General features: G+C 38.1%; 3 protein-coding genes across 5 annotated transcripts in view; all 3 read left to right on the top strand.

Moving 5' to 3' along the window:
- adamtsl3 (ADAMTS-like 3) overlaps positions 1 to 5169 on the top strand; it is a 99124-nt gene extending 93955 nt beyond the window's left edge. For 2 of the 3 annotated variants that reach the window (XM_044097704.1, XM_044097706.1), the window contains 4 exons: positions 334 to 547; positions 632 to 741; positions 841 to 1061; positions 3917 to 5169. In XM_044097704.1, the coding sequence (XP_043953639.1) occupies positions 334 to 547; positions 632 to 741; positions 841 to 1061; positions 3917 to 4026 (655 nt within the window). In that variant the 3' untranslated portion in view covers positions 4027 to 5169. The remainder of the gene's footprint in view (positions 1 to 333; positions 548 to 631; positions 742 to 840; positions 1062 to 3916) is intronic. The other variant, XM_044097705.1, reaches the window with a different exon arrangement.
- Positions 5170 to 6418: 1249 nt separating this feature from the next.
- Positions 6419 to 13874, top strand: LOC122820350 (NACHT, LRR and PYD domains-containing protein 12-like). The gene is made up of 6 exons (XM_044097703.1): positions 6419 to 6787; positions 7959 to 9672; positions 10498 to 10581; positions 10741 to 10824; positions 11747 to 11824; positions 11907 to 13874. The coding sequence occupies exons 1-6, from the start codon at positions 6478 to 6480 to the stop codon at positions 12223 to 12225; spliced, it is 2589 nt and encodes an 862-aa protein (XP_043953638.1). The 5' UTR covers positions 6419 to 6477; the 3' UTR covers positions 12226 to 13874.
- Positions 13875 to 13933: 59 nt separating this feature from the next.
- Positions 13934 to 19728, top strand: larp7 (La ribonucleoprotein 7, transcriptional regulator). The gene is made up of 13 exons (XM_044097628.1): positions 13934 to 14056; positions 14413 to 14640; positions 14721 to 14821; positions 14936 to 15019; positions 15598 to 15762; positions 16488 to 16590; positions 16678 to 16983; positions 17210 to 17363; positions 17479 to 17600; positions 17920 to 18032; positions 18714 to 18873; positions 18989 to 19080; positions 19369 to 19728. Exons 2-13 carry the CDS (start codon positions 14439 to 14441, stop codon positions 19444 to 19446), a joined length of 1680 nt encoding a protein of 559 aa, XP_043953563.1. The 5' UTR covers positions 13934 to 14056; positions 14413 to 14438; the 3' UTR covers positions 19447 to 19728.
- The last annotated feature ends 7013 nt before the right edge of the window (positions 19729 to 26741 follow it).

The raw sequence follows: 26741 nt of genomic DNA, 5'->3' as shown, positions 1-26741 counted from the left end.
GTTCGATTACTCCAGTTCAGTTTACTGAACTTCAAATTTTCAGCTAAAGTTTATGACACAGAGTCAGTTCAACATAAATATCATAAAGCACCACAAGTCAAGATTTTCCAATTACATACAATCCAGTTCCGTCAAAATTATTATACAGTAATGATTGTAATAGAATATGGAGGTACAGTTTGCTAAGCACACGGTTTTCTAGGTAGAAAATATTATGTTTACTCTTCATTTGTTTTCTTTGCGCATATGAACATATATACTTGGGACAATTATTATTATTATTTTTTTTAAAAGAAGTGCAAACAATCTGTAAATTTTCTGTTTTCCTTCCAGCTTGGCTAGATGGCGAGTGGATACATGGGTGCCATGCTCTGCCTCCTGCGGTGGGGGATCCCAGTCTAGACTTGTTCGTTGCATGACAGGTCCCGAGGGCAGTTTAAGAGAAGTACAAACCAGGCATTGCCTTGGAAAAGGGAAGAAACCATCTAGTAGCAGGTTATGCAACATTTTGCCCTGTGCCAGATGGATCACAAGTGCCTGGGGACTAGTGAGTATTCCCATGTAGCACATCTTTTTTTTTTTCATTAGTTTCCAAGAAGGTCGCCAAAACTTTAATCTTACGTAATTTCAGTGTCATGGTCGGTGTGTGGGGCCCAGTTTGGCAACGCAGCATCGGCACGTTCACTGCAAAGACACAAATGGTACCAAAGTTTCCTACAGGGTGTGTCAAGGTTTTAGGAGGTAAACAGAGTTCAGGTTACAAGCCTATGTTCTCTTAGAACTGATCTTAATCAAACAGAAAGTAATGTCTCGTATCTATCTATCTATCTATCGCTGTAGGCCCAGCTCAGTGAGAAACTGCTCCTCAGATGCGTGCTTCCTTTACTGGTACGCGGGGCCATGGACACAGTGCACAGCCACCTGCGGCCGACATGGTTTCCAATCCCGTCAGGTGACCTGCAAACACCGTCGAACGGGCAGGACGACACGGGATCACCACTGCATGTGGAGACCTCGGCCTTCCAGCTGGCAGCGCTGCAATATGCTGTCTTGTGGCAGAGGTGAGATTTTTTATTTTTTATGTTTTTTTACTGATAATCTTTGAATGATAACATGCTGTGAAATATTTTAGAGTAATTTTCTCAGTTTAGATGGAGTTCAAGGTCATTTCAAATGGTCAAATATAAAAACAAACAGCGTGTTGAATGGCAGTGTGGGATTTAAAGCTGTTAAAATGTTGAAAGACACAAACTCCATGTGCTGGGCAGTTGCAAGCAGGACACACCTAACCTCGCCTCTTTTTCTGTGGAATTATCTCCTCTGGTTCTCTTTGTAAGTCAGATATTGAATATCATTACTGCTCTGCAATTTATCTCCAAATCAGACCATATATTATTTGTTTTTAGCTTACTTTCTTGTCATAAATTCAGCAAAGGTCACATTTCCTCATTTTTCACCGTCCTTTGCACTGACAACACCGGTTGATGCAAGTTTATAATTAAAATGTTTGGCTATTTTGTCATGATTTATTGTTGCACCTTCTCAAAACCAAATACTTTTAATATTTTCCACTTCATCTATAATTTACTAGATACTGAGCTTGGTGCTAAACATACGTCACATTTTTCTGTTTTTCATTATTATAAAATTGTCCAAAAATATATGAAAAAATTCAAGCTTTCCATATTTTTTTTTTCCACATCTAACAAGGTTTTCTGTGGAATTTTGATATTAAACTGTTGGAGGGGTGAAGGGTTTCCCTTTAGATTCTCACTGAGAATATGAAGCATGGTACGGGTACCCCACTGATCTCAATGTGAGAGGAAAGGGGAACTTAGGTAACTCTTGCATAACAAAGCCAACTTTGTGAAACTTCTAAAATCATTTAAAGTTTCAAAATCACATATGTTGGGATTTACAGTTTCTGGAAGAAGTTTGGATACATTTCTGACAGAAACTGTAAATGCCTGTGTATGTTGTATTTAGAAGAGACGCTTGAACTTCAGGGCCTTGAAATGATGGTTTTAAATTAAATACTTTCAATGAATTTTGCTAACAACTGGTTGCATGAGTTTCTCCAGTCATCTCAACCGAATGCATTTTATAGACACCAACAAACGTCTAAAAAATTATTGAGTAGCTTTTTGCAGTTGATTGGTTGCATAAATTTGCATTTGTTGGTTTTCTGGTATCAGTCCAGCTTTGAAACATAGTTTTTACATTTTTACATTCAGAGTTAGCTGTTAGCTCACTTGATCTACTTCAAAGCCAGTTTTGATGTGTTTTTGGGGATCATTGAGCTCTGGGATTCAGACATTTAGTTGCTGATTTGAGTTGTAATTTTTCCCTCCACCTTGTGTATTTTACACTAGTGGCAAAACTTCAGTCGCATTGATTACTGCAACAGCGTCTTCACAGGTCTGTCCAACAAATCAATCAAACAGCTGCAGCTGATCCAGAATGCTGCTGCTCACGTTCTAACTAAAACCAGGAAGATAGAGCACATAACACCAGTTTTAAAGTCCCTCCTCTGACTCCCTGTCGCTCAAAGAATAGACTTTAAAATACTGTTGTTGGTTTATAAATCACTGAATGGTTTAGCACCACAATACATTAAAGATTTGCTGCTGTTGTATCAACCTTCCAGACCTCTCAGGTCTTCTTGTTCTGGTTCTGCTCTGCACCTCCAGAACCAGAACCAAACGAGGAGAAGCTGCATTCAGCCTCTATGCACCACAAATCTGGAACAAACTTCCAGAAAACTGTAAAACAACTGAAACACTGACTTCCTTTAAATCTAGACTAAAAACCCACCTGTTTATAGATTATATTTGAAACATAATCAATTACAAGTTTAATGATGGAACTTGATTTAATTTTGTGTTTTGATTATTGATTTTATGTTGCATTGTGTTTTTGTGTTTTTGATGTAAAGCACTTTGAAATGCCTTGCTGCTGAAATGTGCTATACAAATAAAATTTGATTGATTGATACTGCTTGTCTCTGTGGCCTAATAGCTCAGCGTTTGTCTTGGTTTCCTCAGAGGGTATTTGTCCATGTAGGTAGCTGGAATTTCAAGCTAATTTATATTAGCTTGAAAATGTTGATAGTTTTACGTGAGGTCAATGTTTCTTCCCCCAGTAGAGGACACTGGTGTTCCAGCAGGTTCCACTTCGTAGCAGACTTGAGTTTTGCTGACTTTTTCTGAACATCCACATCAGCTTCCTTTCTTGTCTGTGGAAAGTTTGGGTCAGATTGAAACTTGGATTCTGTTGGGTGATCAGACATTTTGGTGCTAAGCTTTGTGTTATTCTCTCACCTATTGCTGCTCAGTATTTGGTCCTCTACTTTCAACCACTCTTGACTGTTTATCACTGATCCATGGTTTCTCTTCCTGCTTGTGGCCTCCTGCAAGGCTTTGTTATAAAAGTTATCTGCTTCTTCGATAATTGAGGATCGAGGCAGGTGCCTGCCTCGTGTTTGCAGCTGCTTCGGACAGGTTTTGTCAGAAGCAACGATTCTGGCAAAACTTGTTGTTGGATTGGATAAAACAGACTCATAGTAGGCTGCTGTGTTATGAATCTACCCTGGAAAGAGAAAGGTAAAATAAACAATTTCAAATCCGAGAGTGAAATAAAATTATTTCAGATCATTAGTGAAAAGTGGCAAGAAGAAATATTTTCCCCCCCAGCTTTTGCTTTTTTTCAAAGAACCTATTATGTAGAAATATAAAATGGAGTTTTAAAATGATTACTTCACCCTTTACTGGAAAAAAAGCACTCAAACCGACCTCACTCTAGCAGCTGAAACTGTAGATAAACTTCTGATTGACACCGAACACACTAACTTAAGTCTTTCCTGCTGCTCCTGATTGCGTAATGATGAGCAATAATTGTTTTCCGCTGTGTATTCCAGCAGAGGAGTGCCGTGACAGCACGAGGTACTGCGAAAGGGTCCGCCAGCTGGAGCTCTGCCCGCTGCAGCAATTCAAGAGCCGCTGCTGCCACTCCTGCAGGAAAACCTGAGGGACGGGGGACGTGGTGGGACGAGGCGTGTGGAGAACTCGGACAGGTCGGGGGGATTGGATTGGTCCTAAAATGGGGGGAACTTGACACCCACAGCCGTTTCTGAACCGTCAGTCTCAGATGAGAGTTGCTGAGTGGGTGAGGAATGTTTGTCTCATGCCCAGAGTGAGGGTGACGATTCCTCCTCGAGGATGTCATGTGCTTTGTTTGAATTAGAAAGCTTACGAAAGATGGACGGCCTTAAATGAAAGCTTCAGTTTCAATTCTTCCTACTTTTGTCTGTTTTTTAAAATGGTAAAGGTCACACTAACAGATTTCCTCTGAAGTTGTGCAAACCTCCTATTGCTATTGTGAAAAATGGCAATAGGAGGTGATAACATTGTCCCTGAAAGAGCAATTACAGACAGTAATGCACTGACTAATGACCCATCCAACCAGTGATTAAACTGCTGTCAGTTTAGGAATTTTCTTACTGCACCAAAGACAAGCAATGGAAATACGGCTGATTTTATACAGACAACCAGTTTTCACACAATTGTCTTTATATTTAACTTTTTATATTACCTCACTGCCTAGAATTACCAGCAAACCCATTAGCTTACTGATTGGCTTAAGCTGTCTTGTCAACTTAATGTGAGGATGCTTTTGTTTAAAATTAAAACAGTTTGATGCTTCTAATAAATTGGAAATAAAGCAAATATATGACAATGTAATTAGTTTCAACCATTTTCAACCAATTTCTGTGAATGAAATTATAACCCTTTCTATCTTTTTGGGGTAACCATCTGCTAGCAGGACTTCAGGTGAATCCTGCAAAATAGAAAGTGGAGCAATAAACAGTGATCCCCTGCAGAGGTTTGCACTAAGGGCTATACATGGGACTAAAGCGAACAAATGTTTTTCAAGACAAAATACACATATTTTGCACTATTAACTCATCAAAGTCCTTGTTAAAAACATGGCTTGCAAAGTTGTTCTTTATTTTATTCGTAAAATTGTTTATATGTTTTTGTTTAATACTTCATGAAAAGTTGTTCAAAATGTTCCTTTAACCACTAAAGTGTTTGTCTAAACATAGAGATTTCCTTCTTACAGCACCCTCCGTGTTTATTGGGTACATCGGAAAAGACATGAAATTTAGCTGAAAAAAAAAAGCCACATTTTAATTTGAGTACATTTTTTTTCTGTTTTGAAATGAAGGTGTTTGAGAAAATCACTAGGCAGCACCCATATCAATTTGAGAAAAGAGTTTTTACTTTGAGTTTATTTACATGTCTAGGCAGTTTTTAAATAATATCCAAATATTTCCTGTCTCTCTGAAGTACAAAAATGACAATACTTCTATTGTGCACTCTTCAAAATGGGAAAGGGAAGAACTTTTTTTTATTTTGATCACAGTAAGTAAGAAAATATATTAAAAGAAACTATGAAAAACAAATAACTACCATTCGGAACATGTCTACATCAATAATCAGAGCAATTAACAAATAAATGGTTTTCAATTTACACATTGCACTTCTTCAACTGGAGTGCTAATAAATGTGAAGGGTGCTGTATCTCATACAAACAAGTTAACGGATTTCACTTTTTCTGAAAAGTACCTAACATTTGTGAACTCTTAATCAGGTTTCACTTTAAATTTGTGGACATTTGAAAATGACGTCTCACTGACATGTCAATAATGTGAAGTGTTGCTGGTTATTACTAATGGAAACTTGTAGAAACTGTTAATAGTTAACCACAGTTTCATAGAAGTTGTTGATAAGCAGGGTTTGCACTTTTAGCTTTGTGGACGGGCTCAGCAGGAACTGCTGGGTCATTGAATGAGGTGTGGATATTTTTTTATGTAACTAGAGAAAAACGTCACTAAATGTTGCTCATGGTCTTAAGTTGTGTACATATTTTTGTTGTTCATTTTTTGTATTATTTATTTTCATGAGTTTTCATCTACATTTTTTTTTTCCTGGGTTGGTGTTTTATGACGTTGATTTATTCCCACTGATTGTATTCTTGTGCATGCAGGGGGAACCTCTGCTGGTGACTGTGTGTGTTACTTATTATTTTGTTGTAAAATAAAGCAAAGTATGTTCCTTTTTAAAATTTGAGTGTGTCTCTCTCTAGCAATAAAAATCTTGTCTGAACAATTGAGTTCAAGTGAATTTTAAAGCAGAAAAAGTTTTACCTGGCTTACCCGGAACCCTGATCCAAAACATATGCATCAGATCAGCTTTTATAAACAACAACAAAAAAACCATAAACCGGATAAAACCGGTCTTTCAACATGTTGCTGTCATCGTTTTCACATTCATTATGTCAGAGGTACTTCTACTTCCTACTTCTGCTGTTTAAAATATCCAGCTATCTGTCTCTCAGACATTAGAGGAAACATCAACACACCAGCTTCATCAGAAACAGCAATCATCAGATGATTAGAACCGGGCTGTCCCGTGGATGCTTTTCACATCAGCTATGGTGAAAAGCGACGCTTCCGACTCCTGTCTGACTGCGGTGAGAGTGCTGCGTGTTTCCCTGGTGGATGAACTGGAAGGACAGATCGACTCCCTGGTAGAAGAGCTGGTGGATCAGAAAGCGTTCACTCGGGATGACCGGGAGGAAGTGCTGTATCAGCTGGGGCCCCGGGCCAGAGTGCGGAAGGTGTTGGATATCCTGGAGTGCAAAGGCGAGGAAGCAGCGAAAGTTTTCTTGTCTGTTAGAAGTCATCGGCAGCTTTCCAAGAATGCACCTCAAGTTCCAACCTCAGGTTTGGGAAATTTTTTAACTGGGAAAATGTGAAGTGACATAATATGCAATGATTTTTCTTAGTTTTGAATAAGCTGAAATGTAGCCTAAAACCTTTATTTAAATATAATTAACATGGGGTGCATGCACTAAAGCTGCTATTTATTACCTTATGAGGTTAGGCTTCACTTTTGTTTTCTGTAAAAAAAAAAAAACAAAAACAAGAAAACATGCTGATTCTATTTTTTAGAAAAGGCAACTAACAGATTTCATTGTACTAATGTTAATTTGTTTGGTTGATACCCTTTCAGGTCCAAATTGGTTGTTTGTCTTGGGCAAACAATTAGCTGGTAAACCTTCAGCAATTACATACCATTTAACACACAATGTTTGTGACTTTACACGGTTCTTTCGATTAACTTCTCAACTCATTTTAATTTTTAAAAATTGTTGCCTTTAATCAGCCCAGTTTTCTTTCTTATCAACAGTTTTTCTCTACATGAACATTTTATTTATCTAAGTCAAAGCAACGTTTGTACTTTAATATCACATTAACTTTATAGCAAAATAAATTAGAATATTATTGAAAAGCTAATTTATTTCAGTAGCTCAATTCAAGTGAAATAGATGGATTACACACAGACTGAAGTTTTCAAGCCTTCATGTTTTTGTCAATCATGACAGGGTTTGGTACAGTTGCATTCACTGGACAAAAGAAATCTGATAAAACCTGTCTCTGTGTGAAGATGTAAATACCAGTGTGTTAATCGATTTTGCTCTAAATGTGCTGGACTGAGTGGTGCAAAACTATTAGAGCAGAAATTTTGTATTTTGTGACTTTCACAACAGAATCTGTGTGACTGCTCTACAGAATTACTGAAGGTGTGAAAGTGGTTTTGTGTCTGTGAGTGATGAGTCATTTGGATGTGGGTTTATTTGTTTTGTTTCAAGTGGGGCAAAACTGTAGATGTAATGTAAGGTTTTTTAAATTGTGACTCAAAGTACATAATTTATCTACTTATGAATTTGTAGAGGCGAAACTGCTTTGTATTTCTTAAAGACTGAAAACTGCATATGTTATTACAAAACTCATAAGTTTTCTCTGTGAATTTACAATCTCTAATACTTTTGCACCAAATATACCTCCATAGCAATTAATCAAATTTACAATTCACCTTTTTTTGCCACTGCAGAGTACAAGAAGATGCAACAAAAGCACAAAGATGTCCTGAGGCGCAGGAGTGAGAGCATGCTTTTCTACAACAGTAGGCATGGAGACAAAATCCTCTTTTCTGAACATTACGTCAACCTCCTGTTAGTGGACGGACACCAGGCCTTAGAGATTAAGAGACACGAGGTGCTGGCTTTTGGACAGAAGAGATTGTCTCTACAGCATAAATCAGGGCTGCAAAGGAAAATTGCACCAGCTGAACTGTTTTTGAGAACAAACGAAAAACGTCCAATAAAGAAAGTGCTTGTGACAGGGGTGGCTGGAATTGGCAAAACGGTTCTGGTGCAGAAAATTCTCTTTGATTTTGGGCAGAACAAGGACCACCTGGGATTTGACTTTGTTATTCACATGAGCTTTAGAGATTTAAATCTTATTGACAGACCCACAAACTTCAGAGAGTTGGTACTTCGTAAGAATAGGCACCTTTCTAAAGAACTGGATTACATCTTAGCTAACGATGACAAACTCCTAATTATCCTGGATGGATTTGACGAGTTCAGACACTACCGGAACTGCGACGTTGACGTATTCGTGTCTGAGCCAGAGGAGGATGCAGAGGTGAATGAAATTCTGGGGAGTTTGTTGCAGGGTGAGCTGCTACCCAATGCCTCTGTCATGCTCACAAGCCGGCCTACAGCTATCAACCACATCCCTGTTGGATGCATTGACCGCTATGTGCTCATTGCCGGATTCTCCATAAATGAAGTTCAAGACTTCTTCCTGAGGTATTTCCAGGATGCCACTGTGGCTGACAGAATGTTTTCAACGGTATCAGCAAATGAACTAATGCTGACACTATGCTATATTCCTGCTTTCTGCTCCATTGTGTGCTGCATCCTCAGTGAGAGCAAAGATCTTTGTGGGGAAAGCCCAAAGACCATGACGGATATTTACGTGCAATATCTGGTGGCCTTGCTCCGTTCTCACACCCAGTCAAGAACTAATACGTGTCCTGAAGACCAAGGAGCAAAAACCAACCAGCAGCTGTCTGATATTGTGTTGAAGCTGGGTCGACTTGCCTTTAAGAAGCTCATGGAGCATCAAACACTCTTCTACAGCAGCGACCAAGATGTGGCTGGGCTAGAGGGATGCAGCATGGTTAGTACCTTCCTTGATACGACAATTGCACAAGAGCCCGGCTGCACTGAAGAGGTTTTCTCCTTTGCCCACCTCACTGTTCAGGAGTTCTTTGCTGCTCTTTACTGCGCTGTGACGGATCAACCATTGCCTGATGCAATGCAGAACAGCGACAACCAAAACAATGGACACTTGGACCTCTTCAGCCGCTTCCTGTCTGGAATCCTCTCAGATCGGAATTCCAATTTTCTGTCAAGACAAGTGGGACTTCATTGCCAGGAGGAAAAAATAGAGATGTACCGTCAGAAGATCACAACAGATCTTGCAATGCTTTGTGAGAATGGAGCCCATATTTTGAACTGCTTACATTGTTTGTTTGAGCAACAGGACCCCTCACTGACCCTACCAGTGCTCCCAAAATTACTTAGAGTAAATGTCAGCGATGAAACACTTGCTCAAATGGACTATAATGCCATAAAGTATTTCCTAACCCTGACAGAAGGCAAAATACTGTCAGAACTGGATCTTACAGGGACTGGAGTGAACTGTGACTCTCTGAGCAATATTCAACCATTTCTGCATAGATGTCAGAGACTTTGGTGAGTGCCAGGTGAAATTTAACTCACCTGCAACTGCTGAAGGTGTTGTAAATGCGTCTTTTCCCCCTTGAAGTTTTCCACTTTTTGCCACATTCCAATCCCAGAAAACCTCTTGAATTTATTTTCAACCCCCTTTTCCAGGTAAACTCCAGTGGAACCAATTATTCCGAGTATTCAGAAGTCACCTTATCAGTTATTGGTACTTCTGTGTGTAATTTATAGTCAGTATGAATTGAGCTCCATTGGGAAGGACTGAGAGGTTTGTTAGGGAGCATTAGTGAGTAAGAACAAGAACATCAAGGAACACAGCTGAGAGGCCACAAAAACCAAAGTGTTTTGGGGAAGTTAAATGGAAAGTTAGCTTATAGAACAATATTCTGAGCTGTGGACAGAGCGACCAATACTTGTGCATACCATAAATATTGCCTCTGTGGAAGAGAAGCAAGAAGAAAGTTATACAGGAGACACAGCAGAACTCAGAAGAAACATAAATCAAACTTATTAGATTACCACTGATGACTGCACTAGATTTGTTTAAGGGTAATCAGAGAAAAGGGGGCACAATAAAAAACATATCCCACTTTTTATTCATAAAACCTTTTGACTACCATTTTCCTTCCATTCTACTTCCATTTCACATGCTATATTTTGTTTTGATCTGTCACAAAGTTCCAACAAAATACCTTAAAGTTTGTGGTTACAATGTGACAAAAAAGTGAAAAAGTTTAAGGGGTGAGAATGTGTTTTACAAGGCATTATATTTATTTCCACGTGTCAAAACATGTACACTTGTTACTCCACTAATGAACTCTCTTTATTCCCAAGGCTTGGAGAAAATAATTTAGACATGGATGCGATTCAGATCATTGCAGATGTGGTGAAGATCTCAGAAAACCTCACCCACCTTGGGTAAGATTTCATTCATCCAGACACGGCCCGCTCCTATATCTGAATTAATTTTCTCATAATTTCAAACAGTGACCACTTACAAAAACATTTCTTCTGACTGAATTAAGTCATTAACAGGATCTCACTCAAACAATGTCACCATTTCTGTTCTTTTTTTAGGCTTGGATGGACAGACATCGGTGACGATGAACTACAAGCTCTTTGCACTTCAATTCGGGTGAAAAAAAAGGTTCAAGAATTGTGGTAAGGCAAAACTTGTAGGGTTGAAACACAATATGATGCAAAGCATTTTAGAGAAGTGAAAGCGGATTAACAGAATGAGAACTATCCTATTGCATGTGGTAGAGCAGCTTGTTTTTCCCCTAACTTCAGTTTTTTTCTGTCCAATTAAAATACTGAATATTTTCTTAGTAGCCAAAGAGATGGAGAGAAATGGGAACAGAATCTGCATGTTGATTCATGTACTTACTGACCTTTTTAAAACTTCATGTAGCTAACAGTGCCTTGAAAAAGTATTCATACATCTTTAATTTTTTTTCTACATTTTACTGTATTTCATTGCGATAAGTGATAGACCAGCACAAAGTGGAGGACAAATGTGACATGGAAGGAAAACTTAGGTGGTTTTTAAAAAATCTGAAAACTGTCCTTGTCTGACCTGTAAATTTAGGCAGAATCCTGATAGGTTTCAGTGTGCCATAGTCTCCCTATGTTCAGATAATGAAACAAATAGCACTCCGTCTTTTTTTTAGAGTATTATTTATAACATTTAACCCTGCTTTAAATTTGTTCACTACTTCATCCTTGACATATCTGGTGTGTTATTTGGTCTTCAAGGTGATGTTTGTTCACTAATCTTCTCTAATAAACTTCTGATGCCTTCACAAAACAACTGGATTATCCTCAGATTAAATTTCATATAGGTGGATTATCTTTACAATCGGGTGACTGGATTTTATTGAGGGGCATCAGGGCCTAGTTGGGTACAATATCATTTGCAGTTTTTATTTGAAGAAAAAAATGGAAAATTATGAATTATGCAATGATTTGTGTTGGTTTATCAGCAAAAAAAATTTCACAGTAAAATACATAGTGCTGCTATAATGTGAAAAAACTTAAACGACGTAAAGGTTAATGAATATGAATTAATAATTTGTTCCCACAGGATGGAGGGTAACCGAGTTAGTCACAGAGGTCTGCTGTCACTCGCTGATTTGACGCCCGATCCACTGCAAAGAATTGTGTACGTTTAAGCTTAACATTTGGGTTTTTTTCAATGTACAGAACTCTAAAGATTTTTCTTTTATTTTCTATTCTTCTTTCAGGGTCATATGGAACGATTTGTATGAGACCGAGTCGGAGAGTCTGTGCAGTCAGGAGAGCATCACAGTACATTTTACAGATGAACAAATGTGGCAAGAGTGGGGGGCGTGGGTTTTTAGGCGCTGCCAGGTCAGCAGCAATGAGAAGCTAGTGACGGTACTCCACAAAGTTTGTAACGTGTCAAATGGCTGTCTGGAGCTCCACTGGGCAAAGACCTTCTACAGTCAACTGTCGCAGCTTATTAAGAGCCGGATAGAGTGCTGCACGGACGATGATATGTGCAAGAAACTCCAAAAATTTGACAGTCTTTTAAATCTCTGAAGACGTGAGAACAATTTATTTCCTGCTATTTGTTTCATGACAGACTAAAGAATGAAAATGAATGGTACACGGAACAACGTCATTATTTTCTCTTTTAATGATTAACACTAAAACCACAATTCTTGTGCCAAAATGACCCAGATAGGAGTGGAGCGATGCACAGTCACAATGGAAAGTTTCCCAGATTCTAAAAATGTTTACAAAAGTACACACCAAAAATCCCCTTGGTTTTAGAAAGAAAAACCACTGAAGCAAAGCTATGTGGAAAAGTAAGCGAATCCTTGCTACTTTCACGGGATTATGAAAGAAAAGTAGCAATTAGGTAATAACACACATTTAATTTAAATGTCTCTATACATGTAATCCTAGATTAGATTCAACAAGCTTCAGTGAGTATAAAAAATGTTAAAGTTCAAGACAACATAATTAGAAAAAGACAGAACAAGTATGATTTATTTGGAGGGATTGTTAGGAGGAAAAATGTTTAAAAGATTACAGTACTACCAATTTTTGGTTTTCAAAGTTGTATCTGAATGAATCACAAAACTTGAGTCACCGAACCAAATTTAGAGAAAACCCTACAGAGTGTAATAGCAAACACCTTATACCAACTGCCAAGTATTATGGCTGAACTTGACGAATTGTCATTCTTATACAGCAACATTTTGTGATGCCTTAAATTATGACTTCCTCTATGTACCAAATTACCATAGCGTCAAAAATAAGATCTTCTGTCAATACATGACCTAAGTTGGGGTATGCAAGGAAAGAAGTGATGATGAAAGAAGAGCGGTCCAAAAATCCCCCACAATAATGTGACAGAGTTTATAAAATGACTACTTCAGGACACTGCTGCTAAAGGTAATGTATGGAGTGTACTCATCTTTTTACAAGCAACTTTGACATTTTGACTTCAGGGAGGTGAGGGTGATGTTATGCATGAGCAACGTAATTTATGATTGAGGGGAAGGATCATAAACTAACTAAAACAGGGGAGTGCAAACTGCTTTCAGAAATACCTCAGTGGAAAAGTTTTACTGAAAAAGTACGTGGCCCGTACGGGGATCGAACCCGCGACCTTGGCGTTATTAGCACCACGCTCTAACCAACTGAGCTAACCGGCCTCACATAGCCTAGCCACTCCTAACATAGATATATATACCTGCCGATATAGCTTTTCATAGGTCTGTGTTCTCTTCTGTTGTTTATTATTTCTGTGCCAGACACCCAGTGAATCGTTTTTTTCAATGCTGTTTTCCAAATATCAACATTTCCCTAAAAGTAGCAGCACCTCTGCTCCCTCCCCATCGACCGGATGTGCTTTAACTAATTTTCCAAATTAAATCAGATTGTAGGGGAAGTTGTGTGAATACACTATTTTCGTTGTTTTTGACCATGACCTGTCATGCCTCTAAGAAGTTTTCAAATGGGTGGCCAAATGACGGCCACTAATATTGGGTCGGGATATTTAAAGCAATATTTATTTTTGTTGTCATCAAATACACTATTTTAACGGTTGTTTACGAATGGTTTGTTTAAGGTGTGAAACGTATTATTTTTTTTTCTTTCTGCTGTTTCTTATTTTATTATATGTATTTATGTATTTATTTTTGGCATGTACATCTTTATTTAATTAATAAAATTGTTACAACCACCCGGGATAGTAAACTTGGTCATTTATTTTGAAATTACTAACCGGAAACTTAACTTGTTCCTCTGACGAAATAACTGTGCGCCATGTCTGAACGAGCTGCTTGTGTTGTATTACTGGAGCTAGCTCTGATTTAAGCCTATTTTTGTATTTATCATCGGGTTAAATTCCTCAAACAGGGTGAGTTCTACGGGCAAGTGTGTAATTTAAATGAATGTGGAAAGACTTGTTTAGAAAAGCATTTTAAGACCGGAGTATTTTGAATCTGTCGCCACTCGCGAGTTTTCATTCATTAACGTCACAAAGTTGTTAAAACTAACAAATAATTACCCTTACAGCTGATAAGTTACTTACAAGTGAAACAAGATTAACCTCATTCAGAATCTTTCGTCATCTAGCCCATTTATTTTGTACAGGTGCTGGAAAAGGCTATTGTTTTTTTTGTGATCAGAAAACTGAGTCATCTGGTTTTATAGAGATAGAAAAGTTCAGAAACAGTCTTACCGCTGCCCTCTAACATTGTTTTGGTGTTAAAGCACCACTCTGCTGCCCCACATTAATCATGATGAAGACAGAGAAGGAAGCAGGGGATGATGGAGAAACAAAACCCAGTGACAGCAGCAAGGAGACAGAAAAAAAGAAGAGATCCCGTGTCAAGCAGCTCCTCACCGATATTAAGAGGCAGGTGGAGTTCTGGTTTGGAGAGGTCAACCTGCACAAGGACCGCTTTCTGAAAAAGCTCATCGATGAGTCCGATAGTGGATGTAAGGGTCTAGTAACAAGACTGAAAATGTAAACATAAAATTGAGAATACATTAAACTTTGCACCACACTTTGGTTGTAGATGTTGACATATCGGTGCTGACGAGCTTCAGTCGCATGAAGAAGCTGACGACTGACACTAAGCTGATTGCTAGAGCCCTGAAGAATTCATCCGTAGTGCAGGTATGGCTTTTGCACCAAATAATTATCACATGTTTTGCACTATTTTTCTAATTTGAGCTTCCTGGGCTCAAACATGTCAGTGAAGCATAAAAACCAATAATTGTTTTGTTTCAGGTTAACCTCGAAGGAACTAAAGTAAGACGTAAACATCCACTTGGAAACCCACCAAATAACGTCGACAGCCGGACGGTCTATGTGGTAAAACACATTTTCTTCTTCTGCAACCTCTGGTGGATTTTACCAGAGCCGTTACCAGAGCTCCTTTTTCCACAAGCCTCATGGCCAATGAGCCAATGGCTCATTGAAAGCTACAAACAAGACTTCTTATGACTTTCTTTCAGCAATGGCGTTCTTTCTACTCATCCTTTGAGAATAGATGACAGTTCTACTATTAGATTCTTTCTTCAGTTGTGGATCTCTGCAGCCTCCATTCTACAATGTTGCATAATCCATTAAATAGGACTGCAAGGGATTTTAAAAAGTAGTGATACTATACCCTGATTTTAGTCTCTGTTTCTTTAATCTGTCTGAATGGTCGTTCATCATTTATGAGCATTGCAGTAATTTCAGAAAGTTTGACTTCATGTGGCGCACCTTATGAAGGATTGTTTTTTTATCCCTCTGTCAGGAAAAAAAAATAGAAAGATAAAAGTTCTTAAACCACTGTTGAATGATAATTGCAGAAACACTAACGTAATGTTGTGCTGTAGTTTTTCTTTTGATGAGTTCAGTTATTAAACTCTGTCCATTTTTTCATTGTCTCTTCCCCCTTCAAGGAACTTTTACCGAAGGACGTGACTCACAGCTGGATCGAAAGAGTTTTTACAAAGTGTGGGAATGTGGTGTACGTCAGCATACCTAGATACAGGAGTACCGGTGACTCTAAAGGATTTGCCTTTGTCGAGTTTGAGAAAGAGGAACAAGCTCAGAAAGCTATTGAGGTGATTTTAAGGGGGGTTTTGTGTAAAAAAAGAAAAAAGAAACTGGTGAATTTCATGCATTAGTTGCTTGAAATCCTATTCAAAAACGCATTATTTATCTGAAAGGGAAATTAAATGTTGCTTCCATGAATCCTCTTTTTCAACTCCTCTGTGATTTGGGGTCGTAGTTCAGGTGTTAACGAGGATGTATCCTGTAGTGCAGTCCTCTCTAGACCACATTCTTATCAACCCGTTTGTTTTCCTGAACAAGTTCTTTTAGTGTTGTTGGGCTACACTGTTGAAAATCGTATATATTAAAATACAGCCAGCGCGTTTAACAGGATTTTCCCACATTAACAACCCATATTTCTTCGAACAGTGATGGTAAAAACATTTTAAAGCTTGTTGGTATATTGTTGTTTTCTGCATAACCTGTACTGCTGTCAATTGTTTGTGACGTGACCTGTGCATTGACATACAAAGTTGCTGACTATCTCTCTAAAACTAGCTAAATTAAATTTCATTCGTCGCACTTTTTTCTTTTGCATGATTCTAGAAATTGTGAAATCAGTTATACCAGGTATTTAAATTGCACTGTTCCCAGCTAATATGTGTCCTCTTGGTAAAGAGTGTGGAATCTTTGGGACATTAAGATGAAGATAAGAAATTTTAAGCCATTTAAAAACCTTACACATGCTGTTTGCCTCAAAAGAAGCCACGTGATAAGTTTTTTTCTTCTGAAACAGATGTTGAACAACCCTCCTGAAGACGCTCCAAGGAAGCCGGGGATTTTCCCCAAAACATTAAGTAGGAAACCTATTCCTTTTCCTGTGGACAATCCACAGTCACGTAAGTTGAAATGTTTCAATATTTGCAAACATGTCATTGATCACGAAGCTACTTTTATGACACTTACTGGGCAGTAATACTCCATAGGGGAGGAGGAGAAGAAAAAGCGCAAGAAGAAAAAAAAGAAGGACGGGACAGCGTTAGCAAAAGCGTCAGCAGAAAAAGTCCAAGAGGTTGCAATGGAAGCAGAGCCGTCGGAGCACAAGAGGAAGCACGTGACGGCATACTGTGATCCGGAGACCAGCAGCACACAGAAGACACCGGGAAAATTATCAGAGAAAAAAAGGCGACGGTCACAGACTGCAGAGGGATCAGAGAGTGATGTTCCCTCTAAGATTAGGAAAACCAGTGAAAGTGAAACTGGGCATAAGGAGGAAGATGAAGCCAGCATGAGTAAGTTCTCACCCATTTCTTTCTCTCTTGTACTCTTGGTATGTCTTGTCCATGTGCATGTTTTTGCGTACCACACTTTTTTCCTTCCACTCAACCTTCCATTAGTTTGTCAATAATCTTTTGCGATAGTCCTTTTTTAAGGAAATGACAAGTGTAAACAGTGATATCTTTATAATCACATGCCTAATAAATCCTTGGCTGTTTATTGTGTTATTCTCCATCTCAGATCTGCCCAGTAAAAGTGACACAGAGGGAAACACAGAAAAGGGGAAAGAAAACAGAGATGACATGACTGTGAAGGCAAAGAGGAAGAGAAAAAAGAAGCACAAAGAGAAGCTGAAAATTGGAGAGGAAGTCATCCCATTACGTGTTCTATCAAAGTAGGCCCAACATCCCTTTTTCATTCATTTGCAACCACATTGGTTCAATTTGGTAAAGCCCCTGCTGGATTTCATCACATTGTTGTTCTTTTTTTGTCCATTTGTCTATTTGAAGGAAGGAGTGGGTTCAGCTGAAAGAAGAGTATTTGGTCCTACAGAAGCGCAGCATGGCATCCCTGAAGAAATGCATCAGCAAGATTAATCACAAGGAGGACGACGCTGCTCAGGATGGAAACGGTGATTTTGGACTTTAGGCTGTTTGAAAACTGCTTAGTTATTTTTGGCATATTAATGTCAAATTGCATAAAGCCCCCAAAACGTCCACTGTACTGGTTGCAGAGGTCATTTCCACATTTGCAGGAATGGCTAGATAGGTCAGAGTGTGTGTGTGAAAATTACAAACTCACAGTGATGGATGGTGCAGTTGTCACATTTCTCACCACAAATCAAGTCTTTTTCTGGAATGTTTGGACCTCTTTCTGAATCAAAAAGTGTCTGTAAGAACAAGCTCTACTACTTTATTGCTGAATTTTGTATTCTTCTCCCCCCCTTTCAGTTGACATGAGCAACAAAGTGGAAAAAGAAACTAAACAGGGTCCGCAGTTTGTCAGTGGTGTCATCGTGAAGATTACAGACAGCAAACCGTTACCAGCGAGGAAGATCATCAAAGTACAGTAACCTCATTGATCTTAACTAGCTTCTAAAATTCAGAAAGTGGATGATTTACTTACCTTTCACACGGATGTTCTTCAATAAGTTAGAACCTTGTTGGCGTTCTAAGGTTTTTCTGTGACTTATTTCAAAAAGTGAAGAAAGTGTTTAGATTTATTCACAGTAATATGTTGCAAGCATTCTTTTCTGATAATGAAAATGCAAAAAGCCAAAGTATTACATAAGATCACTACTTACTTTACATGGTGAGTATTTTCTGTTTCTCCATGCTGTGCAGGCTGGATATTTGTATCGTTTTTCTTCCACTCAACTTTCCATCGATACACCTAGATGAAGCAGTCTGTAATTAGCTTTTTTTCTTTAGCAATTATATTTTGTGGTTTACCTTCCTTGTTGAAACCGTCAATAACTGTGGACGGTCAATTTGAATAATATTTTTTAATTACTTTTTTTGTACTTCACTTTTCAATTTTGTGAGAAAGTAAATCTTAATATTTTCCTTGAGCTCTAAGCCAAAAATCATTAAGTAACAGAAATATACAGTCGAAATACGAAAATATTTTAGTGAAATACGAAAATATTTTAGTGAAATACTCACTTTTGATAATCTTACTTAGGAGATCCACCGGTGTAATTTCATGTTGCTTCATCTGTCGTCTCTTATTGATGTTTGCACAGGATGCTCTGTCCAAAGTATCTCCAGTTGCTTATGTTGACATTTTGGATGGAGATGTTGAATGTCACGTCCGTTTCCACACACCGGAGGACGCTACCGCCATCAGCAACGCTAAAGAGCAGCTGCTGAAGGAATGCAGCTGGAAGCTTGAGATTCTTAAAGGTCAGAAAGTTTTCTCCTTAATATGCAGAGAGAGAAATTTCCATATAATGTTGAAGCATTTTGAGATTGCTTAAAGCTTCTATTTTGAATACTCTGTTTAATCTTATGTTTAAAGGTGGCCACGAACAGCGGTACTGGCAGAAGATTTTAGTGGACCGCCAAGTCAAACTGAATCGTCCCAGGGAGAAGAAGCGAGGCACAGAAAAGGTGAAGCTAAACAAATTTTTTTATTATTATTTTTTTTAAAATCAGGGATAATTGGCTATAATTTGCTGAGATGTGTTTATGAACAAACTGAAACACAAGGAAAAGATTAAAATCCCAACGCAGTGGCTTAGTTTGCTTATGCCTCAGGCCGACTCTTTTCAAAGATTTGAATTGTTCCATTTCTACTGTTACTGCTCCACACAGTGTATCTCATACCCTACAAGTAGTACATCTTTCAGGGCTTTTTCTGATCTTTCATTTCATTTTCATTATTTTGTCACTCTGCAGCTCATATCCAAAGCTGAGAAAATCATCATTGCCCGAGCCAAGGAGGCCCACAAGCACATCCGCTTTGAAGAAGACTGAGGTCTCCAAGGTTTACCACTCCCAAGTTTATACTGATGAGTACTTGGCTCAAGTAGAATTGTCCAGTTGTGCCCTATGTGTCATTTTTGTGGTCGCACTGGAGCCTTAGTCATAAACCAGGATGCTGCTAGGGTTAAAGATGGTTAATTTTTCTTTTTGTTATTATATCTGTTTTTTTTAAAAGCAGCCCTGTATAAGTGTAAATATTCTTTTAAAGAATTGTTCAACAGTAAAGACGTGGTAGAGTCGACACCTGCTTTTTAATAAAATGAAATAACATGCCGTCAGTTTCTGGGTTTGTACATTTTCACTTCAATTTCTTTTTGTTTTAATTTAGTGATAAAAAAGTAGGTTTAAGATTCTGTAGAGAATGTGTATCCAATCTTGTAATTGTTTTGTAACAGTAACCAAAACCTATTATAAGTTTTATTAATCTAACCAGGGTCAAAGTTTCTTGGTGAGTATCTGAAGAGCACATATGAATGAAAATATCTGGTTTTATCCAAGTATTTTGATGTTTTTAATCAAAAATGTATGTCTTTACCAAAAATATATCTTTGGTAAAGACATAAGTAAAAACATAAAAAAAAACAAAAAAACATCTGTAGCAAACACACTTGTTCTCTTTTTCTAATCAAAACAATGAAAATGAATTGTCAGTGAGTGTAAAAAATATGTAAACTCCAAAATCTGTTGTTCTGTTTGGACATTTATTGTTTCAAATTTGAAAAAGACCCAGCGGTTATTGTAGTTCAGCGAACACCAGCGCACCGCTCCTACCAGTAAATACTGGAAAAGCATTTGAAGGCAGGATTTTGTAGCTTCTCCATGACGTCACAATCACACTTGTTGGTAACTCTATTCATCTTTGTGGATATGGGCTCTTTGTTGATTACCCGCCTTTTAAAAGTGGGTCGATTGGTTGCATTTCAGCTGCAGTCCTGCTGCAGTTTTTATAAGTTTTCCTTGAGAACCAATTTTTTTTTTCTTTTTTTTTTAGAAGCCTTGACTGTTTGTTGCTTGATATGTTTTAATGTGGAATTTTCTAACACCTGGCGGGGTTGAGATCTTCAGTTTCGATCGATCCGGTCTTGAATTTAAGATGTTGATGGTTTGTAGTCCGAGTCTCCAGCATTACCAACAGGTTGTAATCCTTTGTTAAGCTACATCCGGTGACGGATGTAATCCATTCTATAGGTGGTAGCGCTTTCAAAAGGTATTTGCTTTTCTCTTTTTGTAAAGGTTCTATTTCTTTGTGAATTTATTAACTTCTGTTCAAAGGCTGAGTTCGATTTAAACCTTTCCGGTGTCTCTTTACTCCAATCTTGGTAATCCCCTGTTGGACATAAGTGTGATACTAATTAAGTTGGAATAATTAGCCGTATTGCATGTATGAGAACGAGCATTAACCAGTTGCTTACTTTTATACACACTTGTGTAGTCCTCCACAGTCCAACCCTGAGGCTCTGGGCTCCTTGCAAACTTCCGTACAGTGATAATATTTTTTGATTGGACAGGCACCCTTAGTCCCTTTTGCTGATTGCTTGGTTGTGCTTTGACTACAAACTTGTTTCTGGAAGACAAATCACAGAACTCAGAGTTTTTATTTTATTACAGGGTTATAAACAGAGTAACAGTGTTTCATATTATTCATTAACAGTAGGGAAAATAAATATTTTATCTCTGACAGATTATTTCAGATGTTTGCTTAGTATTTACCATGTTACAGATTTTTCTTCTGTTTTAGCTTTAGCCCCATGTCATCAAATAATGTTATTTATAAAAGATAACCTTCCTAAAAGGGAGGGAGGGCATCCTATTCAATCTGACTGTATTTGAAAAGTAATTATCCCCCAATCAGTAGCCCCATAGGCAGCAATAACTGCTATTTTGTATTTTCAATGACTAACAGTGACTCTTACATGAGTGTATGGAAATATCTTCTCTCTGTTTTCAGAATTATTCAACTTCAACCACGTTTGAGGGTTTTTAATCATAGACATTCTGTTTATGATCTTAACATGTTAACAAAATTGAAATATTGTAGATGTTCTGTGGCAAACAAGGGAGCTTGGATTTGTACTCTGAGTTTGCTTGATTGTGCGATGTTACCAGTGATCTTATTAGTTGTGGGCTGATCATCTTTTTATCGTCCCAAAAACCCTTGAGGGTATAGAAAAGGTCTTGAATGTCAACACCAACCCACATCACATTCCCAACATGCATTTTGATGATGGTCTTTCATTTTGTCTTAGCTGTCCTTTGGCAGTTTTTTTTTGGTCTTGTCCAGGGGCTGGCGAGGTTACAATAGAAACAATTGATGTTGCAGACAGATGTTATTTTACACTTGAGATGAGATGTTTAAGCAATCCACTGTTCTTCACGCTGCATAAACATGCAACCAATCTGTGGAAGCTAAAACTATGACTTGTATGGAGCCAAACATATTTCTACCAATTGCGTTTCTGCTCATCCCTGACTGTTCGAATAAATATAGACCTCATCAGTAAGGGTGAGTTTAAAACATTCCAAAACATATAACATGTTTGAAACTTTGAAAAGAAGTCTATACCTGACCGAAGCTACTTCAAGTGGCGTGCCCTTTAGTTGGTGGTAAGGGTTCCTCTCTTTTGAAGTGTAGCCCATGACAGCGTACCTTCTGGGATCAATGAAGCTGGTCTGGTACATTGTTTTTGGAGGGGCGCCAATATTGCCTCCAAGAAAACTGCACATCAAGGCACAACACAAAGCAACAACTTGGAGTTATTTTAGGAGATATCAAGATATTATTTTAAACAAAATAAAATTATATGTTTGGTAGATTTATTTTAAAGTTTTTTTCTGGGGGTGTTATCCTGTTCCTACAGAGAACTATTTTCTGGGAGGAAAAAAGCAAGACGGGGGAATTATGCATATAAACAGCTAGATTTTCAATGTCCTAGATCAAATTTGGTATCTTTTCATATAAGAAAAAAACAGACGCATGAACTCACCTCATCTTTAGCTGATAGATTCAGGACGGTTCCGGTCCTTTCTCCTCAGCTATGAAAGAGATCTGCAAACATGAATTGTTGCAGATTGGGAGTTATGAGGGCTGAACTACGGTAGAAGACGAGCTTCTAAAAATAAACACCGTTGGATCCTGCGTGATGCGGCAGGCCGCTGCCCGTGGTGATGCACTTTTTAGACTCTCTAAGAAGATTCCAAACTCCCGCTGTTGGTTCGATGTAGCAACTTTTGAAATAAATAACCAAAAAAGCTCGGGTATTGACGTCACTCTTGATTTGAGTCGTGCGCCGGACAACGTGACTGTCCCACCAGGACTCCACCTGTCAATTTTTACTCAGGAGACAACCGTTTCTCACACATCTTTTTAGAGTAAAACTATTTTCTCAGCCTAAACTAATGTTTTCAAAGTTGAATAAAAGCTACTTATTCAGGTAGGTAGAACTACTACTGACTGTTCATCATCTACAGTCAGTGGATGATAAAGGTGATTATTTCTTTAGTCCACTAGATGGCGACAAAACATAGGAGAGAAAAAACAGTATCAAAACTGAGCATGATTGTAACATTGATCATTTCAAATTTCATCAATCAGTAAGTTACAAATCATTTCAGTGGACTAAAGTTTCATTTACTTTTAGAAAGTGAAAATCCTATACATTAAATCATAAATAATTTGTATACCTACAAGAAAAACGTTGGCAAAAGGCATCATAAGGAAGATGCAACCAATCATACAAAAGAGAAGTGAGGAAAAACAAAAAGTGAACACCATAAAAAAAAGCTAATATAGTGCAGTGTTCTTGGACATGTTTGGACAGTGGCGTATCTAGGCCAGTTTTAGACTGCATCTCAGCACCCTTGAATCAGGCTGCCACCCTTCCCGTATAATACGGAGTCGTCCCTTATTTAGCCGTTAAATGGGCGTACCGTATTGAATCGATACAACACAGTCTGATAGAAACGCTTATCATACACACATCAACACTACGTTTAACAATAATGACCGAAATAAAACACAGAAAATATTAAGGTCAGCTAAATTGCCGTGGAGCTAAAGGAGCCCAGAACGCTACGGACCGACGCTGAACGTCACCGTTGCCTAGAGACGGACACTACGCAGCTGCGGTGAGCTGCTATCAACCCGCGTCTTTTTAAAACGTCCTCGACCAGATTCCATGTCCTTAGAAGCAAAAACGCTTTTAAAAATACAGACGTGTGTGAAAAGACGCTCATTATAACTTGAACAATTTCAGAGAGGATGGATACTGTGTACATCGAAAGACAAGAAAAAAAGTGTCCAAGCGTACAAATAAACAGAGGTGATAAACAGGATTGCTATTAAAAAAGGAGATATTATAACCAGGATAAGATTTGGACATAAGGGATTAAATAGTACTCCTAAAATAATTAATAAACCTAATACAGGTTGTAATCATTGTAAACAAATAGAAACAGTAGAACATATATTTTTAGAATTTTTAGTATGTTCATGAATAGAGGTGTTAATTTGAAATTTAAATAGGAATAAATGTATATTAGACCTAAGGGAATTGTTTCAGAGATCATTGGGGATGTAGTTTTTAACAGTATTTTTTTTTTTAAGAAGAATAACGGGTGTTTAGGGGAGATTGTAGTAGTAAAAACATCTCATTTATACTCCAATCTGAAAGGTGGCAGTAATGCACCTAAAAGTTGTTTGCCAACCGACCTTATAAAAGAGAAGAAGAAGCAGAAGGCTCGTCCTCTCACCCTATATTTATCGACTCTCCACAACCCCCCACCCCCTAAAAAAACAACAAACAAACAAAAAACAACTAGTAAGAAATCTAGCGACTTTAATGGCGACAACGCTTTATAGTAGTGGTGGCCACATGAAGTCTCATGAAGCTTCCCGGCCAATTGCTTTGCCCAAAAGTTCATTACTCGATTCGTCATTCATTTCTCACCATTGACATCTGCTGTTTAAACTGTGACAGCCTTGTTACTCAGACAGACATATTTAAAAACAATTAGTAAATGCAACATTGTCACAAAGTTTTTTTTTGTCAAACTCACGTTTAGTAACAGGAGAGTCAATTAAATCCTATTTAACTCATCTTTTTTAGTTATTAAAATTATTTGTAGCCAATCCTGGTATATGTTGACTGTCAGTGGCTGTTTTCTTCTGTCATTGACTGATTTGACAATAGACATTTGGTTTAGTGTTCTCGGAGTGCAGTGCTTCTTGTGGCAGGCAGTATTCTTTGAGTTTTGATTTGCCTCCCGAAAATCTAAAATTCTTCAAAAGTTATTTTTCTTGGATTTCTATTTGCTCTCTGATTTGATCCCTTATAATTTTACTCATAAGCCAGAATTTTAGTTTTCCAACAGCTTTAAGTCTGTTTCTGCTGTGCAAGACTGATATAGTTTTGCAGAACAAAGAAATAGTGGAAATTTCAAGAAGGTGAGAATTTTTTGAGGTGAAGGGTTTAATTATTGTTATTTAAGAATCTTGTGAGTCATCATCTTAAGTATTCCCTGATGTCAGATTTCTTTTTTCTTCTTGCTGGCTCCTTTTCAATCAAGTTTATTTGTGTAGCACATTTCAGCAACAATGCAGTGTCAAAATCCATCCATTTTCTGTTCACCCTTGTCCCTAATAGGGTCAGGAGGGTTGCTGGTGACTGTCTCCAGCTACGTCCTGGGCGAGAGGCGGGGTTCACCCTGGACAGGTCGCCAGTCTGTCGCAGGGCAACACAGAGACATACAGGACACACAACCATTCACACACACACTCACACCTAGGGAGAATTCAGAGAGACCAATTAACCTGACAGTCATGTTTTTGGACTGTGGGAGGAAGCTGGAGAACCCGGAGAGAACCCACGCATGCACAGGGAGAACATGCAAACTCCATGCAGAAAGACCCCGGGCCGGGAATCGAACCCAGGACCTTCTTGATGCAAGGCAACAGTGCTAGTATGCAACATGTATTGACTATTTGAGGACCTCCACCAAGGTAAATCTGAACAGAATGGTTAATTATATGACCGCCAACTAACTGCAAGATATTACGCAGTGTCCATGGACACAGAGCAATGAAGACTTTTCAGTGTAAAACACAAGCATTTAATAAAATAAAGAAAATGGAAGTCTTTTAGCACCAAGGACATCAGGACAGTTGTGCAAATGGACAGAGTGCAGTGCTTTGCAAAACATTTTTAGATGTTATTGCATAAAATAAAATTTTGTTGTTTTGTTTATTTATTTATTTATTTTTGACAAACACAACACACCTCTTTTTCTTTTCTCATCAAATAATGCACACAGTGTCATCTCCAAATCAATTCGTTAGAACCAAAATACCTCTTACCTTCACAGAATAAAGACCTTGGGTTGTTCCAAGCAGAAAGCCAAAGATTTTCTGTGCTTATGAGAAATTTAGAGGGTTTAAATTTCTGGTTGAAGCCTTCATTATTCATAATGATTGAGTCACATATTTTAACGAACGCTGTTCTTTAATTATATGGACATGTTCATTGAATGTGTTTGAATTGCTGTTCTTGACCCAAGGTTCTTTGTACGTCTCTGTCTTTGTGTGTTCTCTTCTATTTAAAGGAAACTGGACTGGTTGCAATTCAGACATGTTCTCTCCTACTTAACACTTCCTGCTGTTGCTGATTGGATTGGTGCTCTGTTCCCTGTTTTTAAACCCTTTATTTTTTCTCAGGTATTATTCTGAAACGCTGGCCCGGCTGGATCCAAACACATCTATGCATCAGAGTCTATATCAGATTGTCTTATTGCTTCTCTCTCCTTCCTTTGCGTGACCCAAGCCTAATTCCAATGACTCCTTCAAGAGACAGAGGTAGGAAGAGTTTTATGCTGAATTATTACTTAAAAGCGAGTAAGGAGTGAGTGAGTGACAAAGGTCTCCAGTCGATCCAGGTGGCAGAAAACTCATATTATGGGCTGCTGTGAAAGTGGACAAATTCAGGCAGTATGAAGATTGACCTGAATCCCCATTTTCAAAGAGTTTAATTCCTTCTTTAAGGTTGACAGGACTTAAATGAAAGTGACTTTCTCACAGCATTGTTTCTGAGAGCTTGTTGAGCTCCAATAAGCAGAATTAAATAGTTAAATGCTTAATGTGTATTTTGGACATTTGTCCTTCGGTTCTAATCAGGAAAGACAGTTCGTCATTTGTTTGGTGGCAGGGGGTGAGAGGTCCACTTTTTACCAAGGCAATCACCCTGTTACATGTCCTAGTCAAACTCAAAACCCAAAAACCAATTCATAATCTTTGA

The sequence above is a fragment of the Gambusia affinis genome, linkage group LG18 (assembly GCF_019740435.1).
Source record: "Gambusia affinis linkage group LG18, SWU_Gaff_1.0, whole genome shotgun sequence".
Classification (NCBI taxonomy): Eukaryota; Metazoa; Chordata; class Actinopteri; order Cyprinodontiformes; family Poeciliidae; genus Gambusia; species Gambusia affinis.
The sequence above is the reverse complement of the archived record's forward strand: the minus strand, read 5'-3'. Positions and strand labels throughout refer to the sequence as shown.

Coding starts and splice junctions, on each gene's coding strand:
- LOC122820350 (XM_044097703.1), top strand. CDS start 6,478: ATGCTTTTCACATCAGCTATGGTGAAAAGCGACGCTTCCGACTCCTGT. Junction 6,788..7,958: donor ACCTCAAGTTCCAACCTCAG/GTTTGGGAAATT, acceptor TTGCCACTGCAG/AGTACAAGAAGATGCAACAA. Junction 10,582..10,740: donor GAAAACCTCACCCACCTTGG/GTAAGATTTCAT, acceptor TTCTTTTTTTAG/GCTTGGATGGACAGACATCG.
- larp7 (XM_044097628.1), top strand. CDS start 14,439: ATGATGAAGACAGAGAAGGAAGCAGGGGATGATGGAGAAACAAAACCC. Junction 14,822..14,935: donor AGAATTCATCCGTAGTGCAG/GTATGGCTTTTG, acceptor GTTTTGTTTCAG/GTTAACCTCGAAGGAACTAA. Junction 17,601..17,919: donor CGCTGCTCAGGATGGAAACG/GTGATTTTGGAC, acceptor CCCCCCTTTCAG/TTGACATGAGCAACAAAGTG.